Source organism: Tamandua tetradactyla, chromosome 3 (genome assembly GCF_023851605.1).
Source record: "Tamandua tetradactyla isolate mTamTet1 chromosome 3, mTamTet1.pri, whole genome shotgun sequence".
Lineage (NCBI taxonomy): Eukaryota > Metazoa > Chordata > Mammalia > Pilosa > Myrmecophagidae > Tamandua > Tamandua tetradactyla.
Window position 1 is genome coordinate 23,462,278 of NC_135329.1, and position 23,034 is coordinate 23,485,311.

The 23,034-nt window shown below is 52.3% G+C and overlaps 1 protein-coding gene across 1 annotated transcript; it reads right to left on the reverse strand.

The window, feature by feature from the left end:
* Positions 1-733: 733 nt before the first annotated feature.
* Positions 734-5,876, reverse strand: EGR3 (early growth response 3). The gene is made up of 2 exons (XM_077152772.1): positions 5,710-5,876; positions 734-4,416 (listed from the first exon to the last, which is right to left on the reverse strand). The coding sequence occupies exons 1-2, from the start codon at positions 5,861-5,863 to the stop codon at positions 3,407-3,409; spliced, it is 1,164 nt and encodes a 387-aa protein (XP_077008887.1). The 5' UTR covers positions 5,864-5,876; the 3' UTR covers positions 734-3,406.
* Between the last annotated feature and the right edge of the window lie 17,158 nt (positions 5,877-23,034).

Below are 23,034 nucleotides of genomic sequence, written 5' to 3' on the forward strand. Positions count from 1 at the left end.
CTATGAGCTTTTTCTTAAAAAAGAAATTATTATTATTATTATTTTTAGCCAAGATCTTCACCAGACAACTGTAAATATCGAGGTCTGGGGAATCCCATCCAATTGGGATTGAAATCATAGAACTTTTAAACCTGAGTTTTCCCCAATTATTTGACCAGAAAAGAGCTTTCAACCTCTCAGGTTAGTTTGCCAACCCTGAAGAACTTCTCTCAAGGCTCCACCTGGTTTTCAGGCTACAGAAGCTTTAGCAAGGGAACTAAGGATGGCAGTGCAGACCCTCCAGGGTCCCCTTCGGGTGCTCCCTAGGACCATCAGAGTTCATAAATCAGGCCTCTCCACTTTCCCCCAATTACGCATTGGAAACCAGACACAAGGGTTCTAGAAGCTTCGGGTCACCTGCCTTGAATCCCTTGAGTTGAATCTGTTCGCCTAGTCTCTCTGACAGTTTGAGGCTCCCAGAAGGGTGGAGGGAAAGCTTTTTCTCCTACAACCACATCAAACACTCAAAACTGGATTTGTAAACATGAGAACCCATACAAAATTCTGACTAACTTCCCCAAACTCCAAGTTCCACGTTTCCTCTTAGAGAGTTTCAGAGCAAGAACGGCACAACCGGGCATAAGAAACTATCAAACAAACCACCAGCCAAAAGCAAAACAAGACAAAAAACAGGCCAAACCAAAACTTTATGCTAGGAAAACAAGAAATAAAATAAGGAGATTTATAGGCCGGCTGATTGTCAGCAAACACAATATATTTACTGTATTAGCATTTGCTCACAGTGCAAATGGTACAACATTACACCATTTCAATATTTCGGTTTTTAAAAATGCTGTTTTCATTAACTATATTATATTGGCATAACAATGTGACAAAGGAGCAAATGAAATGTTGGTGAAGAATTTCACCTTTTCACAATATCAAGCATATTTTTTTTAACCTTAGTATAAGGTACTATAAATCCAAGAAATAAAAACATCCACAAAATATATTACATCTGGTTTGTCTTTTTCTAAGTACTCAACTTTATACAAAAGTCTTTCAAAAAATATCATTCCCCGTAGGTTTTCCTGTTTAAAACCTGATTTTTTTCTCTCAGTTCACGTAAGTTAGAGTGCATTTTTCTTTTGTTGTTTTAAAACATGCAGACATATAAAAAATCTGGATAGCACAACCTTTTGGCAACAAAGTTATTTTTCTCCTAGTTTAGTTTAAATGTCTGAGAACAGTTTTATTAAAACAAAGGAAAACTCAGAGCTATCATGCAGTGGCATGCATATACCAGAAGGAGCAAGGAAAAAAATATTAAAGGATATCTGATTCCTCCTTCCGGCTTTGAAGTGACCAAAATTTTTGTTTGTAATAATCATCACATTATAAAAAGTATTCAGCAAAATACTGTCTCTGCAAAGAAAGATTTTACCCTTCAGCTGAAAAATATATGGGCCCTCCTGGCAAACTTCATCTCCTTCTTTTTCCTTCTATGAAAAGTCCAAGTACCTGGAAATTCACAAACCCCCTGCTCTTTGATTTTTTTCCCCCTTTCACTAGAGTCCTTTTAGTATTATTTATCCACCACCAAAACAAAACAAAACAAAACAAAACAAACCCACGGTGCTTTTTTCCTTAAAAAAAAAAAAAAGTGGGAAACGCATAAAGTGACTTTAAAAACAGACATTCTGTAAACTCCAGACTTTGTTCCTTCTCTCTGGGCAGCTTCCTGACCGTTGGAGAAATAACGCTAACAGGGAATAGTACATTCAGTCAAGACTGTGCTGGAAGCGGTGTCAGAGAACAGCCTTCCCTGCTTCTCCACTTCCAAATAGTCACACCTGTGCAGAGAAGACCTGGCCAGGACAGCCGGGGGGCAGGGGGTGCCTGAGAAGAGGTGAGGTAGGGCAGGGAGAAGGTGAAACTAGGATATGGAAAAGCTATGCTTCATTCATCAATCGATTAATGTAAAAATCCCCATACCTTTGAGAAAAATTTGGAAAGATATATGTATGTATATATGTGTGTGTGTATATATATACACACACACACACAACTCACACACACGCATATGTAGATAAAATCTCATCAATTTTCAAAAATTAAATTTAAAACTGCATAAGCCTACAGATTCTCTTTATTCGGATGCACTGCGCTGGATAACCATGTACCTTAGATATTTTATTTTGCTAGGAATACATATCGTGTGTGTGTTTTACATATATATGTATATATACACACACATACATACATACATATACATAAACACACTACAAATGTATATTTAAATTCTATCTGTTGTGTTGGTGATGAGAAAGGGCAGAAACAGATCCAGCTTTCCTATCAGTGATGGGAAGGAGAAATGGGTGTGTGAATGAGACAAATCATAATAAGAAGATGGTGAAATGGGGTGGCTGGTTGAGGCCTGCCTTTCTGGGAGAAGATTTTGAAAGACACGGAGAGAAGGTTTAGAGGGGAGAAGAAGGGGAGGGAGGAGGACAAACTCAGAAACATGGATTTTAAAAAGAGGGGCTGAAGAAATATATATATATATATATTTTAAAGGCAGGCTCAGTGATGGCTGCTCCTTCTCCCCGCAGATCAGACAAACTGCCCTGAGGCCTAAGAGGGAAGCGCTCGGAAAAGAGAAGGGTTCTGGGGGGCCAAACCAGAGCGGCAGCAGCACCACGCCGGCGGCATCCGAGGCATTTCTGTAAGAAACATTATTTCCGAGCAGATGGAAGACCATCTCGTCTGGCCACGCGCAGGGCCCCAGCCTGAGACACCCCCCAGCGGCTTGCGGCCCTGATGTGGGGAAGAGTTTGGGTGGACACAGCCCAGTTCAGCTCAAGAGTCTCACACACAAACGCGCGCACACACACACACACACACACACACACACACGCGAGCACGCACACACTTGCGCGCATCCCCGCACGCAGGCGCGCGTGCGTGCGGCAGGCAGCAAGCTCTGCGCTTTGGTGCGCTCCTTACCCCTCCCCCCTTCAGGTCCACGAGGGGCTACGAAGGGAGACGTGGGGGGAACAGTGAGGTGCTTGGGTCCGGCGAGGTTGGGCGGGCCGCGCCCTCAGTTCCCTGCAGGTTCTTGGCGCAGCCCAGCGGCCCCTGGATCAAGGCGATCCGAACTGAACAAAGCGGGCTAAACGCCACCTTTCCGCCCCCACACCTTGGTTAAGGGGGGCAGTGAGGGGAAGGCGCCTCCTGCCCTGGCCCCTGACCGTTGGCCGGTGTGAAAGGGTGGGAACGGGGGGCATTCAAGGGAAGCGAGGGGCCGCACGTCCATGGAGAGGCCTGGGCGCGGCCCCTGCGCCTCGGTAGCTGGTTTTCCCGCTGCTTTCAGGCGAGCAGCCGGGAGGCAGTGAAGGGGGAAAGTGGGGATCTGAGGGCCCGAAACTCAGGCGCAAGTGGTGACCACCGGGGCCAGGGATACCGGGGGCGCCGAGGACGCAGAGGGCGCACCCCCCTTCTCTGCCTTCTTTTCCTTTTGCTTGAGGTGGATCTTGGCATGGCGCTTGCGCTCATCGCTGCGCGCAAACTTGCGCCCGCAGAACTCGCAGGCAAAGGGCTTCTCGCCCGTGTGCGTGCGGATGTGAGTGGTGAGGTGGTCGCTGCGGCTGAAGCTCCGCATGCAGATCCGGCACTGGAAGGGCTTGTGGCCCGTGTGAATGCGCAGGTGCCGGGTCAGCTCGTCCGAGCGGCTGAAACGGCGGTCGCAGCCCTCGGCTGGGCACGCGTGGGGCCGCTCGTGAAGCGGGGTCTTGCTGGGCCGGTTGGGGTACTTGCGGGGCCGGATGGGTTTGAGCGTGAGCGGCGGCTGGGGCAGGGTGCCAAAGCCCGGGTGGATCTGCTTGTCTTTGAACGCCTTGATGGTCTCCAGTGGGGTAATAGGGGGCGGGTTGACCCGAATAGGGTCCATGCCCTGGAAAGGCTTGTGCTCCGGAATGGAACCCATGTCGTTGGGGTGGTGGTACAGATTGTAGTCAGGAATCATGGGGAAGAGGTTGCTGTCCAAGGCCGGCTTGGCCGACTGGTAATCCTGCGGGGAGTAGGCGAGCCCGGGGTTGCCCTGGGGGTCGTGGAAAGACACAGGCTCCGAGTACAGATCGCTGCAGTTGGAATAGGGGGGCAGCGCCGGGTACATGGCCTCCACGTCGCCCTGAGGCGGTTGCACCATGCTGGCGGTGGACGTCTGCGTGCTGAGCGCCCCTGAGGCCGGGGGCACCCCCAAAATGCCGGCGCTCATGAGGCTAATAATGTTGTCCTGGCACCAGTTGGAAGGGGAATCGAAGGCGAACTTTCCCAAGTAGGTCACGGTCTTGTTGCCCGGGGCTGGCTGGAAGGAGCCCGAGTAAGAGAGTTCCGGGTTGGGCTTCTCGTTGGTCAGACCGATGTCCATCACATTCTCTGCGGAGAGCGGGGGAGAGAGGGGAGGGGTGAGTGAAGCCGAGTCGGCTCAGGACCCGGGTGCCCAGGTCCTCGCCCGGTTGCCGAGGGCGCGTCGGGGTGGAGTGCGTAGCGCGTGGGGTAAGAAGAACGCCGCGCCGGGCGCAAAGCGGGCGGTGCCGCACTCCCCGGCGCAACCTGGATACAGCAAAATACTACGGATCGGGGTGTGGAGTGGCTGCGGCACACACACCGCCGCACACGCCGCGCACACACTCACGTACCACACATACACAAGCGCGCGCGCGAGAAGCATTGTTGTTCTTCCCGAGGTGGGGCGGGCAGGTAGCTGCAGCTACAGGTAGTTTCAGACCCCGAGCGCGCCAGGCTGTCGCTCTCTTGCGCACACAACTCGGCCGCTTGCCTTGGCCCTGTCGGTTCCCGGACGCCGCGCCTTTCCTGGCCCGCGGAAGTCCACCCTCCACCCTCCACGCGCGCTGCGCCCGGGTCACCGACCCAGAGCGCTCTGACGCTTTGTCCTCGGCGCGTGGAGGGGAGCCGCCCGCAAAGGGAGCTCTCTCACCGCCTCTCCCGGCCCCAGCTTCCCCCAGGCCTGAAGGAGATTTCGGCTCTCCTTGGAGGGGGAAAGCCTAGTCCCAGCTACCTAGGGCGAGGGGAGGCGGAAAACTGGACCGTGTCTCCAAAACAGGAGCAGCAGCCCTTCCCACGCTCTCCGGCCCCGGGATCGTCCGCGGTGGCAGGCCCCCAGCGGGTGGGCCCCCTCCTTCTCCCCGCCGTCCCCACACCCCACGGCTTTCCTGAACGCCCCGGAAAGGCAGCGTCGCAGTACCTCTCCCACCGCGGGGACTCCACGCCGCACATGGCTCCATCCCGGGTGGGAGGCTGAGGGAGTAAGGGAGGAGAGCGCGGGTGAAAAAGACGCTGGGCTCCTCCCGGGAAAGGAGGCGACAGCACCACGCCTTGTGCGCAGCCGGGCGATCAGGCCCCCTGCGTGGAGAGGGAGAACCCCAGAGCTGCTCGCACCTACCTCCCTCTGGTCGGCGGCTGCCCCCACCCGGGAGAACCGAAGCCTTTACCGTGGCGTCGCCAACCGAGCCTTCCCAATCCGGGAGCGAGGGAGGAGTGGGTGGGAAAAGCAACTGCCCCCCGGAAAATTCCTAGCCCCCCCATCTCTCCATTTCTCCATCCATCCATCCATCCGTCCGTCCGTCCGTCCGTCCATCCAACGCTGGCTCATTCCCTCCTCCTCTTCCTCTCTTCCTTGCTGCCTCGCCGCCTCCCCGCCGCCCTTACCTGTAGCCATCTGATTGTAATGGGCTACCGAGTCGCTGCTGCCGGAGAAGAGGTTGAGCGCGCTGGGAATCTCCTCGGGGTACAGATTGTCAGGCAGTTGGTTTAGCAAACTGCTCATGGTCACCGGCAGCTTCTCGGCGAGTTTGCCGGTCATAGCACTCCCGAGCTGCCGCCGCTGCCGCCGCCGCCGCCACCGCCGCCACCGCCGCCACTCGCTCCTAGCGCAGCTTCCAGGCAAGCGGCATCCGAGAGGCGATCCGTGGTGCAGGGGAAAAGCATGCGAGAGGGAAAGTTCGGGGGGAGGGGGGAGGGAAGAGGGGAAGGGGTGGGCCAGGGGAGGGGATCTTCTTGGGAGGGGGTTGGGAAAGGGGGCAAAAGTGGGTAATCCTCTGTGGGTGCCTCAGCTGGTGTCGTATGAGGCTGGGTCGTTTAGTGGTGGGAGGTGAGGTGTGTGCGGGGGGTGGGGGTGGGGCTGGGCAGGGGGATCTCGGCCGGCGGGGGTCGGACGAGGCCTGGGTATTGATCTCACAAACAGACACGCGCCCGTGGGCCCCCCGCCCCCCGATCCACCACAGCCACCGCCGCCGCTGCCGCCGCCGCCGCCGCCTCTGCCGCTGCTGCCGCCGCTGCTACCACCACCACCAGCCCCGCCGCTTCCTAGCAAGCTCACTGCTGCCCAAAAGCTCCCAGCCAGGGAACTCCACCAGCCTATTTATCTGAGCCCCGGGAAAGCTCCGTGACGTAGCTGCCCATATATGGACAGACAAAGCCCAGCCGAAGGGGCGCGACGTCACAATGGAAGCTCCTCACAATGGAACATTAGAAAGCAGGAAGCGGGCCGCAGCCAACGTGCAGCGCCCGCACCACTCGCCGTTCTTAAAAAAAAGAAAGAGAAATAGAGAGAAAAGAAGGGAAATGAACGCAGAAGAGAGGAAAGAGGGTTGCAGTTGAAAGCAAAGCTCAAAGCTCAAAGCGCAGAGCGCGGGGTTGACAAAACAAATAACCTTGTGGTTTTTAGGTCTGCATTGGAGAGCGCGCTTAGGGGTGCGGTGGTGGTGCAGGGGGAATGGGGTTGTTTGGAAGTGGCTGCGAACACCGCTAGCAGTAAGAAAGAGAAATGAAAACGCTCGGAGGTGTCCCTTTGCAGCCTGGGAACTGCTGGGGAAACCCGGAAGGTGTGCTCTCGGACCAGCTCCTGTGGCGTCCCTCACTTTCAGGACCCTCCCCGAGACTTGGAGAAAGGGAGCCTATCCCTTTGAGGGGGAGTTTCAGCGTGTCAGTGCTCCTTGTTCCAGTATTCCGAGAACTTTTTTTTTTTATCGTCCTCATTCTGATTCGCTGCCCACATCTCTGCCCCTCCCTGGGCCCCTGACCCGGCGATGACACCTGGCTGAACGCGGTGGCGGGGACATTTGTAGCTGTCGAGCCGCTCGCTGCGCTGGAGGCGAGGGTCGGGCTCTAGGGTCATAGGATGTGCAGTTTTGGTGATTAAAAAGAAGGAATGAAGTTGAGAGGGGATAGGAAACATGTGCACCATATCCCGGGTAAATTCCAAAGCAACTCCTTTGGCCTCGGACTGGCAGGAAGGCCCAGCAGGCCGGGGCGCAGTTGCTTTCTATTGCTCCCTGAGAAGGGACCGCCGCTGAGTTGCAGCAGGAGGACGCTGAACTCAAAGTCTCTGCGCCACTTCGGCGGCCTCCCCTAGTCTCTACTTTTACCCATCGCCTTCCACAGGGTTGTCCCCATTGCTGCCTGCCGACGCCTAGCAGCCCAGGGCCGCCTATTTGCCGACCCGGAAGGCTGTCACCTTCCCGAGCGGCAGTGGATTCCGGGGGTGGCTGGTGGGTTCGCGGAGGCCTGCTCCGTGAGCGCGCAGGGCGGGCCGCGGGAGAGGGGGAGGAGAGGAAGGGAGCTTGCGGGAGCGACCCCGAATCACACCGGCTTGGCGTGGGAGGATTCCCTCCTCGGTGGCCACGTGGGCGCGGTGGATCCCGCGTCCCCCCGCTGAGGAGTCGGGGTTGGGGTAACGTGAATTTTCTCAGGGGGAGTAGGAGTGTTGACAAGAAGGAAGAGAGGATCCCCGGGCCTCACGCCGTGGGAGGGCCACGCCGGCCGGGGACGCGTGGGAGGAACTCCCGAGCTGCACATTGTGTTGGGGGTGGACCACAACCTCGCTCCCCTCCCCTCTACTTCACTCGGTGGAGAGCTGGGGGTGGGAGGGCCCGGTCTCCCCTGGATCTTCTCTAGTTCCCAGGAAGAGAGGGATTCCCGCCACCCGCGAGTCCCCTCGCCCCCACCCCCGGCACAGCTCTCGCCAGCCTCCCCACACCTCTACAGGGGAGGCACAGCGCCCCCGGGCTCTCCCCGCCTGCGCGGCGCGGGAAGCGACTGCGCTGCAGCGGTCCCTGGCTCCGGCTGGAATCCGGGCCTGGCAGTGCTTCCCGCCTCCAGCTCCCTCCCTCGGGGGGCTAGCGGCCAGCGCGGGGGCGTGGGCGGCGGTGTGAGCCGGGCCGGGCGCGGGAGGGGCCCCGGCGGCTACAGGGAGGGTCGCGGGGCGGCGAGCCAAGCCGGGAAGAGCCATACAAGGAGCGGATCCGGTGACGCGCCGGCCGCGCCCCTTCTCCTTCTCAATTTGGCTGCAGATTCCGGTCCCCGGATTTGCATATTTTGGCATCCAGTGGAGAAGAAAAGAAGAACGGAACCCGCAGCCTTTAAAGGAACCGCACAGGCTGTAGCGTCACCCAGGGAGGCGGTCTGCAGGGGGGGTGTGGGTGTGAAAAATTAGCCAGCGGCTCTAGCCTCTGGCCTTAGGGCTTGGCAGTTAATTAAGAGAGAGGCCAGGAGCGGCGGCAACCGGATAGCTTCGGCCGCGCCAGTACGAGTTCTAACCCCTCTGTGGCGCTTCCAGCCGCAAGTGCACCCGGAGGCTGCAGGGGATTCGGTGAGGTTCCTACCCGGGGCTGGGAGACGCCCTGAGTTCCGCGGCCCTGGGCTGGAGGCCCGCGCCAAAACTAGTCGCAGTACCTATGTCTCTCCGCCGGAGGCACAACTCAGCCTGCGGAGGTGGCGGGAAGGAAATGAGAGGTCTCTAAACAGTTGCGGCCCCCTTCCCACCTGTTAGGACTTCTCCCGCGCGCTCAGGAGCTAGAAACCTCCTTCCAATTCCGAAGAGGACCGCGTTGGGAAAGGCAGAGGTCAGGCGAGCATTTGGTGCTTTTGAAGGCTCCAAGGGCTCCAGGGGAGATGGAGAAGGGTGACCACCACGGAGATGGCCCCCAAACACTTGGAGGCTAGATAGACTTTTGCACACAGGAGGAGAGTCTTTGGGGCAAGATGCCTTCCCCTTCCTTCCTGCTAGTTCTTGGCATAGAATGAGAGCTTCCAGTTAAGAATTTATTAAAGCTTCTGGGCAAGTTTCTGAATTTCCTTTTTAGCCTCAGTTTCCTTATCTGTAAGTCGGAATAACAACAGTGCCTATCTCTTAGGAAGAATTAAATGAGATAACCCTTGTAAAGTACTTATGCCAGTGCCCTAACAAGCACTCAATAAGTGGTTATTAGTGTTAAAGTGTTCTCCAGCTACCTTGAGTAGGGCATGAGATTTTGTAGGTTTGTCCAGAGTGATGCTTCAATAAATCCCAGAAGGATTTGAACAGTGAATAAAAAAGTATTTGCAAAGTCCCCTTGGGGGAATGGTGAGAAAGGGGGAAAATTCAACTTCCCCAAGTAGAGAATTCTTGATATTCTCACCAGCAGTGGGGACAACCAAAGCAATAGGCTGTGTCTGCAATCTTGGGGTTTGTTCATATGAACTTAACCCCACAAAGGATAGGCTAAGCCTACTTAAAATTAGGCCTAAGAGTCAGCCCCAAGAGAACCTCTTTTGTTGCTCAGATGTGGCCTCTCTTTCTCGGCCAACATGACAAGCAAATTCACTGCCCTCCTCTTCTCTACATGGGACATGACTCCCAGGGGTGTGGACCTTCTTGGCAATGTGGGACAGAAATCCTAGAATGAGCTTGGACTCAGCACCAATGGATTGAAAAACTTTCTCGACCGAAAGGGGGAAGAGCGAAATGAGACAAAATAAAATGCCAATGGCCGAGAGATTCCAAACAGAGTTGAGAGGTTATCCTGGAGGTTATACTTAAGCATTAAATAGATATCACCTTGCTAGTCAAGATGTAATGGAGAGGCTGGAGGGAACTGCCTGAAAATGTAGAGTTGTGTTCCAGTAGCCATGTTTCTTAATGATGATTGTATAATGATACAGCTTTTGCAATGTGACTGTGTGATTGTGAAAATCTTGTGTCTGATGCTTCTTTTATCTGCCTTATGGACAGATGAGTAAAACATATGGATTAAAGATAAATAAATAATAGGAGAAACAAGTGTTGAAATAAATTTAATATATTGAAATGCTAGTGATCAATGGAAGGGAGGGGTAAGGGGTATGGTATATATGAATTTTTTTCTGTTTTTATTTCTTTTTCTGAATTGATGCAAATGTTCTAAGAAATGATCATGATGATGAATATACAACTATGTGATAAAAAAGAATGGTCATATTGTATGTTGATTGGTTTTATTAATAAAAATTTTAAATATTAAAAAAAATATTCTCCAGCTGGCTGCCATGTGACAGAATGTTCACTTTCCCTCCTGTGTACCAGGGTTGAGTGTTAGGTGTATAACTCGCCAAAAGGACCAGGTGTAGAACTCCACTCCATACCAGACTGCTCATATACAAGAAGTGTTGATGGTTATGATTGGAAGGGGTGGGAGAAGTTCCCACTCCCATTTGTATGGCTGGTATCTACTGGACATTGTGCCAACCCAGAGATCCTTAAGCTCTGGTCCCGACTCTCCAGGAGCCCAAATAAAGATTGAGCACTTGGCAGCTGGGGATGAAATAAGATAGGGTACAAAGAATCACTCAGCTGCTCTTTAACACTCTGGAGCACCCTTCTGAACTTTTTTGGAGTTGCAGAGGACTCATGCCACTTCCTTCCCTCCTCTGTCACCATTTTCTTCCCTCCTCTGCTGTGGAAGGAGGCCATGCCCTGGGAAACCTGCCTCTCCCAGCTCAAGCTCTCACTGTCTGGTTCCTATTCAGGTTGCAGCCTGCACAGGTGTCTGCTATTCTCCTATGATGGTGGCATGTGGAAAGAGGAGACAGCCCTGGGTGTGGAGCGAGGGTAGGGTGTTTGGAGTGGCTGCTTTGTAGACTAATAGCATTCTCTCCTCAGGTTGCCAAGCCTTGATTTCAGCACAGAAAAGTTTTTCTCCTTCCCTCCCTCTCTCCCTTCTTTCCTCTTTCCCTCCTGAAGAGGGACTGAAGGTGTTTGTCTCAGTTTTATTGGTAGGCTCAAGTGAGCTTGCCAAGAGCCTAATTACCTGAACTCCAAGCCCTGAACTTGTTGGGAAGCAAGTAGGCACTGATTCAGGGCGTCCTCACCTTGGGGATGGTCAAAGGCAGGTGCGGCCCCTTTACTATAGGACTAAGGCCTCCCAGCTCTTGGCTCTTCTCTCCCAAGGAATGCAGCCAGCCTTGCCAGCTGCACTTATGGAGACTGCTGTTGCCTGTGGAGGGAATGGCTGTGTTATTTTGGTGAAAGGATAGGAAAGGAGATGTGACCCCAGAAATCCACTGCAGGAAGAGGCAAGGCTGCTGCTCTGTCTTGGCCCTTATTCCTACAGTCACCTCTGACCTCTGAACTTTAACTCACCTTTTTGCTAAAGGTGTCCAATCCTTCTCTGCTGTCTTACAAGAAAGACCCATCTGCCCCCAAATTAATTCAACCTTGGGATGTTAGTGCTTTGATGCGTTGCCCTTCTCAGAGGTATTTGCATTTTACAAGAAAATGTGTAGAAAGGGTAATATATAACCCAAAGGAATTAAGCCTTGTGATTAGCATGATAACTGGAAAATAGCAGGTGCTCATTAATACTGGTGGAATGAGGTTTAATTGTGGGCTATCAGGCACAGTGGCAAGTAATGGGAGATTTGGGGCATAGAGACGTCTGGTGTTCCATGCATCAAACCGTGCACCAATGTACAGGGCCTGCCCTAATGGAATTGCTCCTGGATGGCACCTCTCTTTAAAGTCTTCACTTGTCTTCCATTTTTGTGTGCCCCACAGGAGGGTCACAGGAGACTTAGAGGTCACCAGTGGAACCTCCCTGGCCAACCCTCTTCGGTGATAACTGCCAGCTCTGAGGGTAGGTTGTTGCCTAGAAGCTTGAGGAAGAGAGACATCCTTGTCCGCCAAACAGAGTCCCCAGGCTTTCATGAAGACTTTTGAGGATGGCGCTCCTGGTAAAATTTTAGAGCTGAGCCCCGTGTGTGGCGCTTCTGTAGCCACGGAAGATGGTGAAGACTTAGCTCTGTGTCTTGTGTCAGCGCTTGTGACCCTGCTTCATCTTCTGCATTCTTTATAACCTTCCTGTAAGAAACTACTTTTCTTAGGGTTGCCTCCTCAACCCCCCACCCCACCCCCCATTTTGATGAAAGAATTCAGGCATTTGGAAGAGTTGGAATAGGTTTCTGGAGGTTATCTGGCCAGAAAGTGTCTGAGGAGAGATTTGAACTTAGGTTCACGTGCTCCAAAGCTAATGCTCTTGACTCTCCCTTGTCTGCATTATGGCTGTCTTGGCAGTTACAGCCGGGGGAAGAAATGAGATGGCAGATGTGGGTAAGAGGATGGATAGGTTTAAGACTTGTGGAGAAAGTGATGAGTAAAGCAAACACAAACTTGAACGTTGCCTCCCGGCTCCCCATGGACCTAGCATGGAGAAGAGGGAGCCCTCGCCCAGAGAAGAGTAAAGGAGAACCCCTGCAGGCGGGTCAGGGGGGAGCAGTGCTTGTGCCAGGGCCTCTCAGTAGATGGAATGGCAACTGTGTCCCTCTGTGTCCTGCCCTAGGCTGCTTCCAAAGGCCATCACTCTTTCCAGGCCAAACAAATACTTCCACTCTTTTTCGGTTTTTTAAAAATTTTTTGGGGTATGCTGTGTAGCAGGGATCACATTTAATTCTTTTCCCACACGAGTATCCCCTTACTGCAGCACCATTTGTTGACATTTTGTTCTTTTGTTTGTTTAGGAAGTGCATGGGCCAGGAATCGAACCTGGTCTCCTGCATGGCAGGCGAGAGTTCTACCACTAAACTACACTTGCACCCCCTATACACTTTCGTTTTAATCAGCCCTTTGTACCTAAATTCAAACTATCTCCTTATAATCAGGTTCAATCAGGCTGCTTTTGATCAGACTTCAAGCAATTTTGGGGAGAGTCTGGTCAGCAGAAGGAGAATCTTGTTACAAAGTAATGTTCCCTGACAGGGGTAGGGGAGACGGCCCCCAAAGTGGGCTGTTCGGAGACCCTTCCCAATACACAAGTTCAAGGCAGTGCATAACTGACATAGATGGTCCAGAAGATGGAGGTCAGGGTTCTGCCATAAAATTATCTATGTGACCCTGGGCAGGCCCTTCTTGCTTCTGAGCTACTGGAAGGGGTTGGAATAAATAACCACTCAATCCCTCTCAGTTCTATTAATCCACTAGTGTCTTATTCTATTGCTGAAAGGGTTTGAAGGAGAAATACTTTCGAATTCTTAATCAAATTTAAGGGTTCTGTCGGGCTTGGACTGGGGTTCTCAGGGAGAAAGAAGAATGAGTCATGGGGTGAAGGCTTGTAATGGGAACTTCGCTGTCCTAGCAGCAAATCTCAGGGGCTCATGGAGGGTTAGTGCAGTCATGTGCTCAGAGGGCCTCCTATACCCCTTGGGGCCACTGTGGGACAGCCCCTGTCTCAGCTGGGAGGGATGAGTGTCTTTGCTAGAAAGGACTCTTGGGGGATGGGTTTTTTATTTTGGAAAGAGGAACTTTGCCATTTGAAATGAACCAGAAAAGATGCATCTGTGTGTGTGTGTGTGGGGGCAGTTGAGGGGGCAGTCAGGGGGTGCAAAGAGGGAGTGATAGAAAAGGAGGGAGAGGGGGAGAGGTAAGAGAAAACAGATGAAAGCAAGTTCTCAACCCCGTTGCTCTCAGCATACCCAGCCCTCATTCACGGGCTAGAGGCTGAATCCAGAAGGCTGGCAGGTTTGTCTCCTGTAGGAAAAACTTTTGAGAAACCAGAGAGCATTGCAATCTCTAGATCCTTCTCTCTTATGAGCTCCCAGCCTGGAGATTCTCTTCAGCCTGAAGCAATCGGCCCTTTGTCCCATCCATATAGGTGAAGAGTTAGAAGCAGACTTTTTTTGCTGTTCAATGGGGTAAACAAATCTGGGATCCAAAGAAAAGCAATTAATGACTCTTTTGGAGTCCAGAATTCAAGCTCCTCAGCTGTATTCGCATTCTCTTTCATCAGGTGGCTTAGGCAGGCCTTCCCTACCTTTGTCACATGGTACAGCTCTCAAAGGAAAGTGAAATCCTTTTTACAGTAACATGAGTTAAAGGGTCGAAGCTGCCCCTGGCTAACTCTCTGAAGGCTGAGGGATCAGTATTGGCCCAGCTAACCCACCAGAGGTCTGCATATTGCTGGGAAGCCCTAACGGGAGCCAGGCATTTTCTTGTCCAGACTCATGGCAGATGGACAAAGGAGAAGGGGCATAAGCTCTCTCTCTCTCTCTCTTAGATACTGCAGGATTATTTGGGCTGTTCATGGCCCAGGATCCCTGGGAAGGCTAATGGAGGAGAGGAGTTGGTTCCAGGCTTCCTGAGGGCAGGGACAGAATCTTATTCATCTTCCTTATCCCCAGCACTTAGCCCTGTGCCTGCCCCCAGCAGATGCTCAGCAAGTGGTTGTGGACTAATTTCAGGTGTCCACATCGGTGACTTTGTGGCATGGTGACTTTGTGGAGGAGCCTGACCCACTTCACCCTTCCCTCCTGGTCCTTTCATTTGAACCCCCCATCCCCAGCCTGAGGTAGGGGGACCCTTGTCCACCAGAATTCCATTTCAGGGCACACATCCTGGGTGTGGGACTTAGCCTTCTCATTTCAGTGAAATAAACACTTACTGAGCACTTCCCTGTGCTCTTTGTGGTGTGAAACAACCTTAACGACAAGGTTTCTGCTGTCAGGGACTTGGCAAGTTAATGCTAAGTGAGGAATAAGATCCTGGCAGAAATGTGCATATACAAGACATGGTAAGGACACCCAGAGGTGGTACAGCCACTGAGAACTTGGGGGAGGGACTGTCCAGGGAGAGCAGAGGGCCTGATAGAGGAAGTTGGTCCAATCAAGGTGACAAGGGGACTAAGATCACTAAGTAAGAAGAAGTAAGAAGGGCAAGGGAGGGGAAGGAAAGGGAGGTGGCTTCTGGCAGCAGCTGCCATTTCACCGCCCCCCACCCCCGCTTTTGCTTTATTTATTTATTTATATCTCTGAGATGAGAAAATATCAGCATTTTTCTTGCAGCACTTCTCCTTCAAGGATTACCTGGCACACAGTAGGCTGGTTACTGTTTGTTGTATGGATGAGCCAGGGCTCCTAGAGGGAGACAGACTGGAGTCTTGGATATAAGCTAGATCCCGTTCAGACATCTGGGCACCAACTAGAATGTAAGCTCCAGGAAGGCAAGAGTTTGGGTCTCTGTCCCTCCTCTTCTATCTCCAGCAGCTAGAACCTGGCCCACAGCAGGTGCTTGATAAATCCTTCTGGAAGAATGAATGGAGCAGACACACCAACAGGTCCCATTCCTGATAGTGTTAGCAAGAGCAAGAAAAGGGGCTAACTCCTGGAGGGGGGGAGAAGGAGGGAGAGGGAGAGAGAGGGAGAGGGAGACAGAGAGAGAGAGAGAGAGAGAGAGAGAGAGAGAGGGGGGGGGGGGGGAGGGAGGGAGGGAGAGAAATCCTGGAGGGAGGAAGGAAGGACCCTGGGAAAGTACAAGGAAGGGGCATCAAGAGGCATCATGGCTATCCCAGGTTGGGTAGGGGATGGGTAGAATTAATCAGACACCAACTCAAGCGGTAACAGCCCCGTTAATTGAGTGGTAATGACCTTGGCACTTTTCATCTTCAAAGCAAAGAACAAACTGTAATTAATAGTCCCGCCACCCGGGGGCAGGGTGGGGGTGGGGGTGGGGATGTAGCGACTCCTTAGCCACTGCTACGCAGTTCGGGGAAACTAAGGCACTGGCGGAAAAAACGTCGTCAAGGGACTGGATGTGAAACCTGGCAGGGCTTGGGATCTCTGGGGGCAACTGAACACACTAGAGTGTGGCCCCCTCCAAAACGTGGGCAGCTGGAGCTCCGAGGTCACGGGTGGGGAGAGGGAGGACGCTGAGGACCCGCGCAGGGGCAGAAAAAGGAGTCCCCAGCCGCTGGGCTGACCTAGGGTGGCAGTGGGGGGGATCCGGGTTTGCGGGGTTTCCAGCGCACGGGCGGGGTCCCCAGGGGTGGGCGCGGGCCTCCGACTCGGGGCCTCCGGGCCCAGCGCGCTTGGTGCGGTCTGCGGTTCCCACGCTCCGGAGGCCGCGCTGGACGGAGCGCGCGGCAGGGAAGGGAACCGGGAGTCCTGCGCGCCCAGCGGCAGGCTGGCTCGGGGCACAGCTCAGCGTGAGTCACCGGCGGCTCTGAAATGCCTCTCGGTTTCCTCATCGCAGTCTGGCTGGCCCGGACCCGGAGGGAGTTTTTCATTAGGATTATTACCCTGCCGTCATTAAAAGCCGGTAAAAATCACCCAGGGACGGAGCCCGCGCGGCCGCTTCTGAACTGCAGCCCGGATTCCCAGGCCTGACGGCGCAGAACCCTGGCGGCCGGCCGAACAGCGAGCTCAGCCTCCTGGGCCGCGAGTTCGATTCTCCTGGGTGGGGGATAGGAAACCACCTGCCTGCAAATCCCTGCGGAGGGTCCGCCCAGAGGCAGGGAGCTGGGTCTTGGCAGAGTTAAATTCCATTCATCTTTCAGATCACGGTTCAGTCATCACTTACTCTGAAAGACCTTCCCAGTGAGACACCAAATACCACTGCTAGGTGGCCATAATGCCATTTGGTTTTACATTTACTTATGTACTTCTTTGGGAAATAGCTGTCTTCCCCCCCCCCCCCCCCCCCCCGTTTCCGTAAGGACAGGAACCACTTCTGGTTTTATATTGTATTCCTATTGTATTACTGTCCCCCCCCCCCACCTGCCCCCTGCCCACCCATCCCCAGCACAGTGTCTGGGGTGTAGCAAGCCTTTGATGACCTTTCGATATTCCACAATTATTTATTGTGCACCTGTTATGTGTCAAACATTGCAGTGATCAAAACAGCTCAAGGCTTTATGGGAACCTGTCAGAAACAGACAATAAACAAATAAATATATGTTGAGGTGGTGGGAACTGCTGTAAAGAAAAATAAGTAAGGATAAGGGGATAGAGACTGATGAAAATGCGTATTGAGATCCTATTTTATGCTGTAATTCTCCCCCAATCCTTGCACTTTGGAGCTAGCACTGGTACCCCTGAATTTGAACATCTGGGGCTGTGTTTTAGTTCAGCTATGGCCTAATTTATTGGATGCGCTTTGAAAAACTCTGTGTTAATAGGACATTTGTTAAAATAAAATTTTAAAAAAGATGTACATCAAAGTTCCCTGGACAAACTCAGGTGTCTGCGACTTGGGCCCTTGCCTGCGGCATCAGCCCCTCTTGCCTGGGTCGGTTTCCCCACCGGCCACCAGATGGCCTGGGGTGAAATTCTGACGGTGTATGAGGAACAGGGTGGTTTTCAGAGGCCTCCCTCCTCCTCCTCCGGAGAAGCGATGGCAGCGGATGGAGGGCGACTGCGGTACCCCAGCCCCAAATCTCAGAGCCGCACTCCGCACTCTCCGGAACCCTCTCAGATCAGCGAGACAGCGCTTCTTCTAGACCCCAAGCGAAAGAAAAAGTCGCCGCAATGGAAACTCGAACTAATCCTCCCCTCTCGCCCCACTTCCCTCCCGCGGTCACGCTTCCGGCAGCCGCCACAGGGTATTTTGGGTTCGAAAACAAAGCGTCAGATCTATTTGAGCAACTTTTGTTCCATCGGAGTAGAAGCCCAGGGGCATGTGGCCGCCCTGGGCTTCGCCACTTCCCCAGGGAACTGACGCGTTTCCCCTGCTCCGCCAAGGACCAATTTAGCAACTCAGACCAGCCACTTTTAGCTTCTCCTTTCCCTGCCCTGGCAGCGGGAAAGGGGCCGAGGCAGGGCCGCTGGGAGGAGGGGCGTGTGTCTGGGTGCCTTCCTTGTGGACTGCAGGGGAAGGCCTGGTTCCTGTCCTCACCAGAAAGGGCAACACCCCCTCCCCTACCAAAAAAAAAAGAACAACAAAAAACGACACACACCAAACATCACTACCCCCCAAAATCCACTTGCTGCACCAGGAGACTACAAAGTGAGAGCTGTAGTTAGGCCTTGTCTGGTCCTCCGTGTAATCCAGGGACAGTGTGCCTCGTGGGCTGGCATGCATCTTTGGGGATGGCATGCATCTTTGGGGATGGCATGTGCATGCAGATGTTGTGTTCCCACTGGCCCCTGCTGAGCAATGCGTGTGTGCACAGCTTGCATGGAGGTCTAGAAAGAGCTTGGCAGAGTCGATAGCCTGGAGTCTAGCGGGTGCGTACATCATGTGATTTTGCGTGGGCTGGTGTATTTACAGCATGTGTGTGCAGGATGCGTAGAGTAGAGGTATGTGTAAGTGTGTGTGCACGTTTGTATATGCAGAGCCTGTGTGGACAGGGGGGCCAGGTTCTCAGGGACAAACAGATGCCCACGTGGGCAGATGCTGGACTGTAGGTGCCGTCTGTGGATCAGCATTTGAGGACACATTGTTGAATGGCAAAGAGTGGGTCTCTGTGTATAGGGTGAGGGGGGGCAGACAGCCACTGGCTATGGGCCAGCAGCTGTTTTGTGCTCAAAACAACCTCACATCCCCTTCAAGACTTCCTCCTCAAGCCCCTTTCCCCTCCAGGGGTTGCTGTACCCCCTCCCAGCTCGGATGCCCCCCGTGCTTCTACCTTGTTAACCTCTCTTCCTACTGTTCTTTTCTGACTCGGAACTTCTGAAGGCTGCACAGTCACCTGATTCTCCATGAGCTATGCGCCTGTCCATTTTCTCTCCCACTGTACAGTAAAAGCCTCTGGAGGGCAGAGCCTTTTAGGCTTCTTTTATAGTCCCCTCAATTCTTAGCACACAATTTAGCTCCCTAAAACGCTGGAGAGTGGCTGTGTGCTGGCCTGCAGCCACACTGTGTTTATTGAGTATCACTTTAGGGTGATTTGAATGTGCATTTCCAGTGGTTTCTGGGTGTGTGTGTGAGTGGAGTGTGAAAAGGGGATGTGGTGCCGGGGTGGAGGGTGTCTGGACTTCTTTAGGGCACCCTGGCTCCCCAGGCTCTAAGAACACTCAGCTGACTCTCCTGCTTTCACTATCAGAATGGAAATGAAAGTTACAATTCAGGGCCTTTCTGAGAGGCTCAGCCCCTTTCCTTTTTAATTTTTTTTCAAAAAGAGAAAAGTTTATTACTAGGCAGATAGCAGGAGAGCAGATGGCCTATTGGCCCAAATGTCTGTCTCTTGGAACTGCAGTAATCCTGATAGTTTTATAGTATCAAAAGATGGGCAGGTATTAGGATAATGAGCACAATGGTCCCAGATGATGTAATTAGAGGTGATCTAATTATTGAGCATGCGCAGATTGGTTACATGATTAGAACAAATGTAAGAAAATGGTCTTAATATGATGATGGGTGGGATTTTAAGTATTATAATGTGGTATAGGTGACAGGTTAAAATCTAATCTACTGTGCATGTCAGGCAGGCCCACTGTGGTTAGATCCAGTCTAAGTTATCAAGATAACTTTGGATTCGGGGTGGGTTAGATCTGGGCTGACCCAAGACTTTCATTAATAAGCATTAGGTCAGCCCCTTTCCTTTTAACCCTCTACTTCCTGCTCAGCTGACTTATGCCAGTGGGGTGGACTCCATCTCATAAGAAATAGAGGGAGCACTTTTGTCTCTGGACCTCGTTCAGAGCACTCTGGGAGGCCCCGAAGTCACGTCTCTGTCCTCTGCCCCTCTGTGCAGAACCCAGGGCAGATGGGTGCCCCTTTGCATCTTTCCCCACTGGGTGCTGATGGGCCTTTTGAGTAGGTGTCATCTGGCCTGGATTTGAGGGGAGGGCGGGAGGGATGGGATCTGTTGGTGGCTTCTGCTTCTGGGTTCTCCTGAAATCCCAGGGTCTCCAGTGCCACTCCAGTGTCACTCCCACATCTGTCACTCCTCTTTCGCCTCTTTAACCAGTATTGTTTTCTGGCTCCTGCAGCAAATGCACTTGGCTCTTTTTTTCATGTTTACTTCGGAGGATGCTTGTTCTTAGCCTGTTCTTGTGGCTTCTGTCCACCCCCAAAGGGATAGTGATGGGAGCCTTTTCTCTGAATTAAACCCTTACCAAACTGCAGAACATTCAGCTGGAGAAGACTCCAGAGAATAGTCATCCCAAACTATTTTTATAGATGAGGAAACTGAAGCTCAGAAAGCGGGGCTGGCTTGCCCGGGCTTCCACAGCGGTGAATGGTAGAACTGATACTAAAATCAGGTCTTCGCTCGGCTCGGGGGTTCTTTCCGCTACGTTAGACCAGATGGCCATGTCTTTCTTTGCTTGTTTCTTCTCTTTGTGAATCTTTCTTTTCCTTTCCTTTTCATTGAAACATTTTCATTTTTTTCCCCTTTAAAATGCCTCAACTCCCCCCTGTTAAGCAGGAGAACTTGAACCTGTGACACCAAGGTGGTACTCAGAGAAAAGGTGGAGCGTGCTGCCTCCTGTCCCCTGCGTGGGATTCCTCTGTCCTCTTAAAAGTGCATTTCCCTTGCTGTTCTCCCATTTCCCTCCCACCTCCCAAATATCTAGGGATCTTGTCCTCCCCTCTCCTGAACCAACCCTTCCAGCTTCTGTTTTGCTTTCCAAGTACTGAGGAGGCACATGGAAACTCTCCAGGTACAGGCTAACCTTAGTTTCCTGGTCTCTAAAATGGAGTGAGAGTCTCAGAAGGGGAGAAATGGCCATTCCTCTGTGTGTGTCTGTCACGTGTCTCCCAGCAGCTCCGGGGGTAGATAGGAAAGTTAATTAGCAGGAGGATGAAAGGTGCTGTGGGATAATTGCAGGTAATATCAGGACAGCTGGGAGCGGGGAGGGCCCTAAATATCCTAGGGGGCCAGCTGCCCCTAGCCCTACTCCTGAAAAGAGGATCAGACACCTGGGGAGGCTGGGGGTGGGGAAGGGAACATTCTGAGTGAAGGGTCTTTGTCTTTACAGGGAAATGCTTGTTAGTTGCTAAGGAACTGGTTGTCTTTCCTGATCCAAGCCTCCCAGTGTTTTGCTTAGCTTGGGAGGGTGATGCTGGGCTGGGGCTCGAGGCTCCCTTGGCAGTTGGTCTTTTCCCCGGGGCTGCAGAGGCTGTGATGGGTCTCTTGGGAAGGACTCTTATCTGGAAAAGATGATTCTTTACTATTATCCTAAACCTCACCCCTTGCTCCAGCAGAGCTGGGGAGAAGGGGGGAGGTGGGGGCAGGGAAGAAGAAAACATCCACTCGCAGAACAGCCCGCGTGCTGGGCATCGTGCTGGAGAGCCCTCCGTGCTATTTTTTTTTTTAAGTCATCACAATAAATCTTTGGAGGAAGGCATTTGTTTCCATTTTTTCCTCATTATTATGTTTTTTGCAGCTGAAACACAGGTCCAGAGCAATTAAGGAATTTGGCCGATGTCGCAGGATTATCAAGTGGTGGAAATTCCATGTGAATTTAGATCTGCTAGGTGAGAAAACCTGTGCTCTTTAAAACGCACCACCTGATGCATGTACCAGGCTTTCTTTCTGTCCAGTCGCTGCTCAGCCCTGACCCCGCCTCCTCCTCTTCCTCTTGGTCAGGGAGCCTTCCTATGCGTCTTTCCTTTCGCCTCTCTTCCTTACCTAAACACACTCACCACCCAGCCATGGCTCTGTGGCTCTGGGGAAGGGGAGGGGGAGGGGAAGGGATTGAGGGTGGGAAATGGTTGGGATAGTGGTCTTGGGCAGGACTGGCGGTAATGGCCTTGGGCTGGGCACCCAGTTGTTACGTGGCAGTATCAGGGGCCCTCCTGACTAATTACATTTGGTCCAGGATTGCTGAAGCTGGGGAAAGGGCTACCGCCTAGGGAAGGCCCCCGCCTTCAATTCTTCTGGAACGTCTGGCTTTCCCTCTTTGACCCTTTGAAAGGAGCTCCTGAAGAGATAGAAGGTCAGACATTTAGTTTATGTGGTCCGGAGAGTAAAATTACAGCACTGTCTACCTTTCAGACTAAGAGTGAGAGGACTTGAGTTCTAGGTTCTGCCATTACTAGTTATAGAACAGGTTTTAAACTTCCAGGGTTACTTAACTTGGTTGTTTGCGCTCTTTAATATATCAGAATCTCAGTTTCCTCGCCTATCAGAGGAGAATACTAACACCTACATTATTCACTGCTGTGACAATTGCATGCGAGAGTCTAAGTGAAAGCCCTTGGTAGGCTATGAAGCAGTGGAGTCATTAAATGAGATAATGTGGGTAAAGCACTTTCATTAAATGAGATAATGTGGGTAAAGCACTTAGCACAGTGTCTCGTATGTAGATGGTATCTGCTCAGTAAATGCTATCTGATAATGACAATGAAGATAATAATGATATCAATTTTCTTTGTCCCTGTAAAGGGGTCACTAATGTTCCTTTGTATTTTTCTTAGCTGTTTCATTAGAGGTCTCAAAGCAACTTACCTGTTCGCCTTGTTTCTTCTTGGAAGAGGTAGTGAAAAGAAAGGAGGTTACAGGCCCAAAGTGTTCTGCAGGCAGAAACTGAGTCAAGGGTGGGTTTCCCCAGGGGTCTCCTTGGCTTCCAGATCCCCCCGCTGACTCCCCACGACTGGGACTCCTACTCTGTGACTTCAGGGACTGGCCTGATTGGCAGGGCTGGCTTCAGCCTAGGACCTGGCTCAGCTTTGGTCCTTCTTCACATTTTGGGGACAGCAGGTTGGGGGTCTCTCTTGCAACTGAACTAAAAGCCCAAAACACCAGGGGCCAAGAAAGGAAGGAAGGGGGAAGGAAAGCAGGCAAGCCGATAATTTCCTCGAAAGATAAACATCCGATTTTTTTTCCTCACCCAAAATAAGCATGCTAGCCGCAAGGAATTAAAAGCAGAAGAGGGGAGGATGTGTCTCGATTTGGGACTGCTCTAGGAAGCTGTCCTTCTGTTTTTCCTGGCCTTGGGTACCAACCAGAGCTGCCAATTACACTCTGGGCCTGGTGGGGTGGAGGCTGGGGGCAGAAGGTCCCTGGAAGTGTGAGGTTCGCATACACA